This window comes from Anarrhichthys ocellatus, unplaced genomic scaffold (genome assembly GCF_004355925.1).
Source record: "Anarrhichthys ocellatus isolate YVR2014 unplaced genomic scaffold, GSC_Weel_1.0 scaffold26, whole genome shotgun sequence".
Lineage (NCBI taxonomy): Eukaryota > Metazoa > Chordata > Actinopteri > Perciformes > Anarhichadidae > Anarrhichthys > Anarrhichthys ocellatus.
This window is the reverse complement of record NW_022280056.1, coordinates 266,618-278,483: the sequence shown is the minus strand read 5'-3', so window position 1 is coordinate 278,483 and position 11,866 is coordinate 266,618. Positions and strand designations below refer to the sequence as shown.

At 44.7% G+C, this 11,866-nt stretch overlaps 2 protein-coding genes across 2 annotated transcripts in view; both read left to right on the top strand.

Annotated features, from left to right (window-relative positions):
• Positions 1-3,143: 3,143 nt before the first annotated feature.
• Positions 3,144-9,728, top strand: gdpd3a (glycerophosphodiester phosphodiesterase domain containing 3a). The gene is made up of 10 exons (XM_031861882.1): positions 3,144-3,539; positions 3,935-3,977; positions 4,895-5,030; positions 5,667-5,712; positions 5,841-5,959; positions 6,314-6,403; positions 6,516-6,649; positions 6,818-6,877; positions 7,112-7,163; positions 8,677-9,728. Exons 1-10 carry the CDS (start codon positions 3,401-3,403, stop codon positions 8,803-8,805), a joined length of 948 nt encoding a protein of 315 aa, XP_031717742.1. The 5' UTR covers positions 3,144-3,400; the 3' UTR covers positions 8,806-9,728.
• Positions 9,729-10,699: 971 nt separating this feature from the next.
• The window catches only part of ypel3 (yippee-like 3), a 14,928-nt gene continuing 13,761 nt past the window's right edge, over positions 10,700-11,866 (top strand). The window contains exon 1 of the mRNA XM_031861864.1: positions 10,700-11,063. The gene's annotated coding sequence lies outside the window, so the exon portion shown is untranslated. The remainder of the gene's footprint in view (positions 11,064-11,866) is intronic.

Here is an 11,866-nt window from a genome sequence, read left to right as displayed (position 1 = left end):
TGTTGCCGATTGTTGCCATGGGTACGCTGTTCAGAAGGTGTTGCCATGGAACATTATAACCATGGAGACATGGCTCTAACGTTTGTGTTTAAAATGAGTCTTTATTCACTGGTGTGAATGTGTATAACTTTGTGTCCATAGAGCAACGCTCTGAAATATCTTTGTGACTCCAGAGCGTCGACGCTGAGTCGTGGGAATGAACATAACTAACAGTATTTCACCGTGAAACACAACACTCGCTCTTCCAGCTCTGCAGCTTTCCCACCTTCCTACATAACATGTCTGAGCACGGCCTCCCCGGCCGACCCTGACATTGCCAGAGTCTTTTCACGACAGCAGCAGCGTCTGCTTAGAACTTAAACTGAAAGAAAAGTAGGCGAAACGTGGAGCATGATCCATCCATCCATGTTCCTCCGCTTATCCGGGGTCGGGTCGCGGTGGCAACAGGCCAAGCAGGCTGACCCAGACCTCCCTCTCACCGGCAACATGTTCCAGCTCATTCTGGGGGATCCCGAAGCGTTCCCAGGCCAGCTGGGAGATGTAATCCCTCCAGCATGTTCTGGGTCTTCCCCGGGGTCTCTTCCCAGTTGGACGTGCCTGGAAAACCTCCAGTGGGAGGCGTCCAGGAGGCATCCTAATTAGATGCCCGAACCACCTCAGCTGACTCCTTTCGACGCGAAGGAGTAGCGGCTCTACTCCAAGCTCCCTCCTGATGACCGAGCTCCTTACCCTATCTCTAAGGCTGAGCCCGGCCACCCTACGGAGGAAGCTCATTTCGGCCGCTTGTAGCCGCGACCTTGTCCTTTCGGTCACGACCCAGAGTTCGTGACCATAGGTGAGGGTAGGAACGTAGACCGAGTGGTAAATTGAGAGCTTTGCCTTCCGGCTCAGCTCCCTCTTCACCAAGACGGTCCGGTGCAGCGCCTGCTTTACTGCTGCAGCCGCACCGATCCGTCTGTCGATCTCCCGCTCCATCTTACCCTCACTCGTGAACAAGACCCCGAGATACTTGAACTCCTTCGCTTGAGGTAGGCACTCCGTCCCCACCTGGAGGGAGCAATCCACCGGTTTCCGGCAGAGAACCATGGCCTCAGATTTGGAGGTGGTAACTCTCATCCCCGCCGCTTCACACTCGGCTGCAAACCGCCCCAGTGAATGCTGGAGGTCACGATCCGAGGAGGCTAACAGGACCACATCATCTGCAAACAGCAGAGAGGCGATCCCGAGACCCCCGAACCTGACGTTCTCCGCCCCCAGGCTGCGCCTAGATATCCTGTCCATGAAAGTCACGAACAGGACCGGAGACAAAGGGCAGCCCTGGCGGAGGCCAACACCCACCGGGAACGTGTCTGACTTATTGCCGAGAATGCGGACACAGCTCCTACTGCAGTCGTACAGAGACCGGATCGCCCGTTGTAATGGGTCCGGCACCCCATACTCCCGCAGCACCCCCCACAACAACCCCCGAGGGACCCGGTCGAAAGCCTTCTCCAAGTCCACAAAGCACATGTAGACTGGTTGGGCAAACTCAAAGAACCCCTCCAGTAGTCTTGCGAGGGTAAAGAGCTGGTCCACAGTTCCACGGCCGGGACGGAATCCGCATTGCTCCTCTTGAATCTGAGGTTCGACAAGCGGTCAGAGCCTCCTTTCCAGCACCCTGGCATAAGCCTTCCCCGGGAGGCTGAGTAGTGTGATACCCCGGTAATTCGAGCACACTCTCCGGTCCCCCTTTTTGAAAATGGGAACCACCACCCCGGTCTGCCAGTCCATGGGCACTGATCCCAAGCACAGAAGTCCAATAACGAGACGCCTTGCTCCCCGCAACCCGTAGGCGCATGGAGGCGACCCCCTCGTTCTCCGGGGAGAACTCCAACACAGCGGCACTCAGCCGGGGGCTCGTGAGTATCCCCACTCCCGCCCGGCGCCTCTCACCCTGGGCAACTCTGGAAAAGGACAAAGTCCAACCTCTCTCCAGGAGCTTGGTTCCAGAGCCAGCGCTGTGTGGAGGTGAGTCCAACTATATCTAGCTGGTATCGCTCCACCTCCTGCACCAGCTCTGGCTCTTTCCCCGCTAGCGAGGTGACGTTCCACGTCCCTAGAGCTAGTCTATGCTGCCGGCGATCGGCTTGCTCAGGCCTCCCGCCTGACCCGCCGCCCGGTTTGCATTGCACCCGACCCCGATGCTTGTCCACAGGGTGGTGGGTCCACAGGGTGGCTGCTCCATGCTGTTTATTCGGGCTGAGCCCGACCGGGCCCCATGGGCGAAGGCCCAGCCAACAGACGCTCGCCGACGAGCTCCCCTCCTGAGTCTGGCTCTGGGAGGGTGCCCCGGTTTCCCTGGTCCGGGCGAGGTGGCTGAAGTCCGTGGGCTGCTTATCATTAGGGTCGTTTTGAACCGCCCTTAGTCTGGGCTCTCCCCCGAGACCTGTTTGCCTTGGGAGACCCTACCAGGGGCTAATGCCCCGGACAACATAGCTCCATAGCTTCATAGTGGAGCATGATCTGTGTGTCAAAAGGACACGAATTGACCCGGACTCATCTTTTTGCACGACAAAAGGAGACGCTTGCAGAAGTGAGAGGATGCTGGAAAAATTGTTTGCGCTTCTGGTGAAAACCAGGCTCGTTGTGACATTCAGAGGGGTGCTCAGAGTGATTGTTTGTGTCCAGCTTTGCTATTGAACCCTGAACAATGCAGCACTTCAACTCTGCTGACTTTGTGCTGCATGTAAAGCGAGAACGCATGCCTGTGGATGAATTGTTTTCATATTTCTGTTCTTGTGGGTGAGAGTTCACATATCTGCACACACCACCCTTGTGAAATATATACACAGGCGTCGAAACCTGCTGCAATCCAGGAAGAGGCCCTTTTGTCTTTCCCAAGTATCGGCTGCAAAACTGTTAATGCACAAATTCAAATGTGGAAAAGGACGAATAGATGCCAACAACTGTGAATTCATCCTGTGATGTTGCTCGGGTTAGTCAATGAATAGAGTATAAAGTAAATCCGAGGTGCCCAGGTGTGACACACACAAAGCTACCAGTGTCCCAGCTGAACAAAAGCAGTGTAAAGAGTGGAATAGTATTGCCTCGGGCAGGGGAGAGTCCAGAGAGAGAGGGAGAGCCAACAGGTGAGCTGTGGGTTAAGAGCCGGTGGTTCATTAACGTACTTTTACAGCTCTGAAGGTTTCCAGATTGTGCAAGACGGAGACGGTCTTCCAGTCTGTCCTGTTTTTTTTCTTATCTTCCAAGAAAGACAGAGAGCCGGTTGTCTTCATTTGAGCTTTTGGATCTCTACACTCTAAAGGGGGATTGTTGCAGATCTTCATTATCTTTTGCTTCTGTCCGACGTTCTGCGAACAAGATCGGGCAGAGATCACTGGATGTGTTTGCGGGAAAAAGGATGAGCGGTTTTCTGTACTTCATCCTCCCGGTTCTGGGTGGATACACTCTCAGCTCGGTGTACCTGCTGAAGAACCCCCACGTTCTGCACAGGAAGAAACGCACAGCTTTCTACTGCACACGCATCTCACACAGAGGAGGTAAAGGCTCATTTCACTGGAGGTTAAATCAATCTAAACTAACTTTCAAATCAAATCTTTATTTCAAGGTGTTTTGTTTCTTTATAATGTCATTAACCTTCAGCAAACAAGCTCAAATGAAGATTTAAAAAGACAACCAACACTACACTGTGATTGCAAACTTTATAACTATATCACTATGAATTCTTTCAACACTGATGAACTCACAGTATGTTGCCTACCGTGTCCTCCTCACCTACAGTAGAGACAGCGATGTAATATTCTCTAAAAGCAGTCAGCTGTGAGCAAAAGTTGTTCAAATGTAGCGAAGTGTGTTTTTTTTTTTACTGTATTTTTTGGGGGACTGGTGCTCCTTTGCTGCCAGCTTCAACCCTGACTACTCTGTTTGTGACCAGGATGTGGAGAGAGGATAGAGGGCACGATGGAGGCGTTCACACAGTGAGTACCAAACAACACACTTTTCATAAAGAGCAGGTCTAGACACAACAGTCCCCCATGAGCAGCACTACAGAGACACTGAACCCCAAGTTGAACTTAATGCTTAAAGCTGCTTTAAATGCAGTGGTACCTGTGTGTCAATTACTCTCTTTTAGGAAAGAAACTCCCCTTTAATGGGTTTAAACCTTGAGCAGAACCAGGCTCTTAGTGGGACGGCCATTGGCCTCGACCGGAGAGAGAGAGAGCGAGAGAGAGAGATGTTTTATGTAATGTACCCTGTTCTCTTTCTTTATAATCTGACTTGACGTTTTGGCAATATTGTCCTTGTTACATTCATGCCAATAAAGCATATTGAATTGAATTGGGAGAGAGACACAGAGATACACAGCAACAATAATAACACAACAGCTATAATAATTTACTCTGATTCCATCTTTTCTGTCTAATAAGGCAGAGACTGAGGGATTACCCAGGCTTATAAAATTATTTACAGTATAATATACTGTAAATGTGATAAAAGAGGGAACTTACATTTAGCATCTTTCCTCTTGCATTGGTTGCTGTCTAATAAACTGTCCCTGTGAGATTTTAGGCTTAACAGATTTCTTTTTGGAAATATATCTACAAAAATATACATTTACTGCTAAAATATAAATCAGAGTATTTAAGAAGTCAAAGATGCTGGATGTCAATGATGTACTGTATAAAATAAATGCAAGATATGTGCTTCATGAAATATGCAACACTGTGTACAGTCTGTTGTTTGCTGTATTAATTGTTTGTGATTACATGTCTTGCATGCATTTTAGTTTCCTGTACAGCATTTTAGGAGATCTCTGTTCAGAAAGCTGGAAGAGTAGAAGTGAACAAAAGCTCCCTGACTGTTCCAGTAACAAATGCATGTATTCCTCCTTCAGTGCGGTGGATCAGGGCACAGAGATGCTGGAGATGGACTGTCACTTAACCCGTGATGGACATGTGGTGGTGTCACATGATGAGAATCTGCTGAGGCAGACCGGCCGCGACGTCGCCGTCTCCTCACTCAACCTCCAGGTGAGAGGCTGTGTCACAAGGTCAAGCTGAGACCAAACAGCAAGTGGAAGGGGGATGAGATTCTCACATTAAAACATGAATTATTAGCATTTACCTGTCAAATAAATAAGTTTCAAGTTAGCAACGTGCAAAACAGCTGCATGCAAAGCCACATATTCACTTAAAACTCACCCACGATGCATTGGAGCCACGGCTCACACAGCTGGCATGATTTCTAAATGAGCGAGTTACGAGGCCCCTAAACTGATGTTACAAACACAACTCCGCCGTGTGTTGTACCAGATTAAAACACAACAAAAAACCTGCTACAGACCACCGCTGACCCAAGTCAACAATAACAATAAGGAGCACAAAAGGTTGTGTGTTCTGAAGAGAATGTTTAGGCCCTGTCTACAGGTATACAGATATGTGCATGTGTGCGAGAGGTCAAAACGCAGAGAAATATATCTGTATATGTGTAGACGGAGCCTTATATTAACCAAGAGTAAACTGTCACTTAAGTACTGAATTACCTTCTTTGCCTCCAACTATATCGCATGCAGCAACTCCTCTACATTACACCAAGAATATCTTTTATTTATGGTAATCTCAGTCAATTTCATAATAGTATAACTTTATAATTTTGTTCTCTTGTAGGACTTGCCTCTGTATAAAGAGAGACTGGAGGTGACCTTTTATAAAGGTGAGTTCCTCCTCGCAGTCTCTTGTTCTCAATCATTAACGAAAAGTAATTTTGTGAAGAAGTAGGGCAGTGGGCGTGTGTGTACGTGTGTGAGTGTTAACCTTAGTGTTCACACATCCCTCCTCCAGGTCGCTACAGCAGCGGTTCAGACAGGAAGTTCGCTCTGCTGGAGGACGTGTTCAGGAAGTTCCCTGAGATGCCGATCAGCATTGAGATCAAAGAGAAGAACAAACAGCTGATGGAAAAGGTGCAGTAAACCTAAAAAAAAGGAGACGTTTCAGCACTTTCCCAATGATATAGAAGAATCTCCAAAATATGAAACCATGCTTTTGTGATGCTCAGCAACTTTCCAGTCAAATGTCCAGATTGTCCCTGATGTTGAGATTTAAATAACACTCACTGTTTGTCTTTGACTCTGCAGTTTTTTTCATTATCAAAGTTCCTGCATTTTAGACTTCATGTTGCTTCAAACTCACACGCGTGAAAGTGGTCTCTTTTAAAGTCAACACATCCTGCTTATGAGCATATCTTTGACATCAACATGTAAGCTGATACTCCTTCATATCTCATCATTCCTCCGCCCTCTCTCGTCTGTGTGTAGGTGTCTGACTTGGTTCAAAGCTACAACAGGGAGGAGATCACTGTCTGGGCCTCAGTGAAATCCAAGATCATGGAGGAATGCCGCAGAACGGTACATAGACCACCTGGGGGAGACAAAGTTACTTGTGCAGCATCAATTCACAGCCAACATTACATGTGATTGCTTGTTTTAAAGAGAGAACTGTCTCTCTGCTTCTTGGTAGAACGGCTCCATGCCGTACAGCTTCTCACAGAGCCGAGGTGTGCTGCTTCTGCTTCTCTTCTACACCGGCCTGCTGCCCTTTATGCCGCTGGAGGAGAGTTTACTGCAGTTCTACCTGCCTTGCGTCATAAACAGGTGTGTCTGCATGTGTGTCCATGCGTGTGTTATCATGCAGCAAAGTTTCTACTTTGTTAGTTACTACTTTATTTATTTTTCCTTCTCTAATTTGATGTTTGATGAGAGATGAATGAGTCACAATACAGATGAGTCTGATGTGTCTTTCTCTGTGTTTGTGTGCTGAAGGACGTACATTCCAGAGAAGCGCATCCTGAGGAACAAGCTGATCATCTCTTTGTTAGAAAAGTGAGTCAAGTTTCCCGTGACTTTGTTTTGATGTACAAATCTGAAACGGTCGTCACCAACCACGTCAGAGAAAATAACTTAAAGCACGACTGAGACAATAATGCACAGAAGGGGTGATGCTTTTTTGCAGAATCACATGTTCAATACTGTACAGTAATGTTTATGTAGCAGCAAATTCTGGATGTTTTACTGCTATTTCTGTAAAAACTGAAATATTCTCTACTGTCATTCCAGAGTCACAATGAGGAAGAGTCTGTTCAAACACCTCGCAGCTCGTGGAATTCAGGTATGAAACTACATACGTAGAGGCAGAGTTAATGATGGATGTTTAGGTGCATCAGGAATGAATAGAAGACAAGAACCGTGAAACACTAACAAGTTTAGATAAGAATATAAACACCAAAGGTACTAGATAATCAGACTGAAGCAGTCCGGTGTTGAACTGTTGGTATTTATTATCCTCCACTAGAGGTCACAACCTTCCGCTGGATACCTTTGAACTCTTAGCTGAAGATGAAATGAAATAGAACTTTATTCATTCTGAAGCAAATTCTTGTGCCAGAGATTGATCTAAAGAAAAACGATAGATTAAAATATAAACATATATCAACAATAGAGTAATACATGTAAAATGTATAAGAAGTAATACTAATAAGAATAGCAAATTCTATTATTATAAGTTATATTATAAATTCTGTAAAATAAGTTAACTAACAGAAAAAGTAATGCAGAGTAATATCGACAAGTAATAAAAAGTAATAATGCACATAATATATTGAAAGTAATATTGCAAGTTGTTAAAAATGTAATATTGCACAATGTTGAAGAAGTTATTGTTGTCAGTGTCCGACGTTTCAGCTACAATATCAATAAGAAAAAATCTCAAATTGTAATTCCCGGATGCAAAAAAACAGAAGAAAAAGCTGATCAGCTGTAGGACCTAATTTAACCAAAGCACTGAATGGTTTAATGCACATCACACGTCAGTGTTTCAGGACTAACAGTAACGCTCACACAGCCACACAGGGTGTGTTGAGCTCATCATCTCTGTCCTAATGTGAGTCATCTCCGCCGGGATGAGGTCACCCCCCATCGTCCGGTCATGAGAGGCCACTGAATAGTTTGAGCATGAAAACAATTGAATTCACATGCCGCAGTCTTGTCAGCTGCTGAGGACCTCAGCGCATTTGAATGCTTATGAGTGATTCTGAGGTAGCGACCAAGAACAGCTTGTCCCCTCGTCAACCGAATGAAAACAGAGGCGTGAGATTTCCTCCAGCAGGAAAACGTGAGCTTGTGTGAATATTAGAAGTGGGAATGAAAGGTAACTGGAGATACCTTCTTCCAGTAAAACACTGTGAGACAATCATCTGTGATACATCATGATAGCAACAAAGAAGCCTAAAATATATGTCAGTATAAGTACTCTGTATATTTCTAACACTAAAGAATATCACAATGCTGCTGCCTCGGCATTGATGTCAGTTATTTGTCCACACTGCAGTGTGAACAAGTGATGCTCCGAGGTCTCACTTTAAGCCGATGTCTGCTGTATTTGGTCTGTCACAGCTCAGACGGTTTTAGTTTTATTGATGGTCGAGTCACGTACTGTAGCTCCAAACTGCAGGACGGATGACAGAGAACAGGACTCTATCTCGCCCTTGTTGTTTTGTTGACATCATCTACTCCCTATTTATTTGAGAAGGAAATAAAAACTATTTTATGTATGTTTTTTAGCTGTTAGGTATGCAGGACCCCAAACAGATCATCATGATTGACTAATGTATCTTTACCTGCAGGTGCATTTGTTTGTGTGCAATAAAGACGACGACATAAAGGCTGCATTTGAAGTCGGGGCCACAGGGGTGATGAGTGACTACCCGACTCTTCTGTCCAGCTACCTCTGCAGAAACCAAAGTCAGGACTGAACCCAAACACGCCCTCACGTCCCAACAACTGATAACTCAGCAGCTTTCTGATGAGGGCGGACTGTGTGAAGAAAAGACTGTGAAAGAAAAGTAAATACAAGAAGCGTGAGACCTTCACCGTGACAAGATCAGTGGGAGGAGTTGTTTGGTCTATTAAACGGAACAGAACTATCATTCAACTCTTTAATCTCAAGCCTTCGCTGTAGATACAATTATCTGCTATCGGGTCGTTTCCACGGCCTCCACCCTCAGTGTGTCAAACACAGCCCAGAGGGATTTATCTCAGCAGCAACTACAACGCTGTCGGAGTGAAGCTTTCCCTTTTATTAGTGCACATGGGTCACAGTACAAGAGTAGTCACGAACTAGACAGACATAGGTTTACAGACAAGTAGACAATCTTTATGTTTATGTTTTGTATGTGTGTGAAAATGTGTTGTGTATTCATGTATGTGTAAGAGCGATAAGACGAATGTGCACGAGGAGGAGACTAACGAATAATGAATGAACATTTGTAAAAATAGAATTTAAAAAAAAAAAAAAGTTGAAGTGGTGAAAAGAAAAAAACATATATATTTGTGCACATGCACACATATGGCTATAATAATAATAATAGTAATAATATTGATACTAGAATAAGAATCATAAGAATAATTTCATAATGTAAATGGTGCGATGGTGCAGAAGTGTTTGTTGCTGAAGTGAATATCTAACCAGCTGCACCAGAGAGAAAACGTGACTTTGTTTTGACTGTGTTGGACGTTATTTTCTGGCATTATTTGATTGGTTTGAGTGAGTGATGGACTTTAGAAAAACATGATTGTGCTTTACAATGTACTTTATGGATTTATGCTTTTATGTTCTCTTTGTTGTATTAAGATGAAAAGAACACAAACATGCTGGAAATAAAATCAAATGTATACTTATTTGTTCTACAAATATATCCACTCAGGTGAGTAGAGTGTCATTATTGTAGTGTTTAATCCAGTCACTTATCTACTGTACAGGCTCACGTAGGCAGAGGGTTTACAAGTGCAGTTATAGCTTCACCTGTGTCCTTGTTTTCCCAGGCTACGGTCAAAGTCCGGCCCCACCGCTGTGAGAATAAACAACCAGTCTAGTGCTGAAACAAAGGCTGCATTTTTCTGACCTGCTTGGCTGTGCTTTGCAGTGTGACAAGTGAGTGAATGGATTATTAGTGGATCAGTGCAGACTGAAGTCTTTAATACAGTAGATGCAAAGAGCAAAGGTTTAAATAAGTGAAATAATGTTCTTGTGAACACACAACCAGGTCTGTAGCTGCGGTTTAAGACATGGTATTTTTTTGTTTTTTAGGCAAAAAAATCAAACCTTACTTTGAAAAATGAATCGACAACAACTGTGACAATCAAATCATTAAAAGTATATCTACAAACAAACTTTAAATATGAATATGTACTGTTTGTCTTGTTTGATTTGTTAAAGATCTTTTGCAGAGTGAGTAAAATGTTTTAGGATTGATGGTGCTCTGCTGAGGGAGTTTTTTACCTCCTTACAACTGGCCTGCATACAACATATAGGCTACACATTTACACACGGCCTAGAGACAGTTATGCAAACAAAATCAAGAGACCACAACAACCAAAACCACCTCTCCATCTCTCTGTTAGATAGAAATCAAATGTTTTCCTGAATGTCATCACATAACCGCAAATACTTCCATGCATTGTGTAAGGTTGACCCGTTTGCAGCCAGTCTGAGGGACTTTTTTTTTTTTATCCCAAATCTACCAGCAGGATGTGATAACCCAGTAATAACATAACAGCAACCACACTGGTAGCCATAAAAGGCTCATGTGAAGTCGAATCTGATTGGTTGACCCACATTCTAGACGTCACCGGCCGCCTGCCATTGGTCGACGGGGATTGTTTTGCACTCTTCAGACTTCCTCCTCCTGCGAGTTTAATAAACAAAACACATTTGTTTTTTCTCCCGTCCGAGCCGCCGCACTGTCACCTTGTCACCCCGCAAGCCTGCATGCATTGTCGGATCCCAGCTCCCGTTTTTAACCGAGGCCGCGGGGGAACGGGTTCCGATTCAAAGGAGAGAGACGCGGGTAACCGGGCTCCGCTGCAACAGACCACAGGCTGTGTTGTCTTTGTCCGAGCCGTCTGCGCGTGGTCGACCACGAGCCGCATTGTACCTGCTTTGAATTAGATGGTTTTGTTAAGCTGTCACTCATATTGGTCCGCCGTGTAGCCCGCGAGGAGCTTCTATCAGGTGAGTCCACGGACACCCGGAGATTTCCTGCATTGCGTATCTTGAGCTAGCCAGCTGTAGCTAACGAGCTAGCTGGGTCAGAGCTGACGGACGCATCGGGCCGTTTGTGTCATTATTTAGGCGACTGACAGACGGTCATTAGTGTTGAGCCGTGCATAAAATGGCGCAACACACGTTGCAAAGGGGCTTAAATTGAGGTTGTCTGATTGCATTGCGAGGATTGTTTGTTCAGACTGTCCTCAACCAGGAAGCAAGCTGCCTGACCTGTGTTTTCATAACGAATCCACCAAATCTTTGTTGATGTAAAACGGTTCACGCTTCATCTAATGTCAGTCTGACTACATGTCAGTCTCTGCACAGCGACCATAAGAGGACAAGCTACGCGATTAACGTTACAGCTCGTTATTTACTAGAGCAGGTGAGGTATCTTCATAAAACGTTACACTTATTGTTTCCACCTTCTTACGTAATAGTTCTATTTTTAGCCACTTGTTTCAGCTTTGTTGTGATTGTTTTTAAGCTGTATTTCTGCTCGTCTGTTCCTGTAAATTGTTTCCTTTGGAATGTGCTTAAGTACATTTAGAGCAAAGTAAAAATATTCTAAAAAATGTGATTCTGATTCAAATAGGTTGTCCGATGCTGTCTATCCCCTGTCCGCAGATATAATATAATAATAACAGATTAAATGTTCAGATAATTAACAAAAATAGTCATGGAATCATGTTATATAACATAGCCCAAATTGATAATCTTATATATGTATGTATGTATGTGTGTGTGTGTGTATATATATGTGTATATAT

Excerpts from the sequence above, each read along its gene's own strand:
- gdpd3a (XM_031861882.1), top strand. The coding sequence starts at position 3,401 with ATGAGCGGTTTTCTGTACTTCATCCTCCCGGTTCTGGGTGGATACACT. Across the intron at positions 3,978-4,894 it reads ACGATGGAGGCGTTCACACA|TGCGGTGGATCAGGGCACAG; the intron begins GTGAGTACCAAA and ends TTCCTCCTTCAG. Across the intron at positions 6,650-6,817 it reads CTGCCTTGCGTCATAAACAG|GACGTACATTCCAGAGAAGC; the intron begins GTGTGTCTGCAT and ends TGTGTGCTGAAG.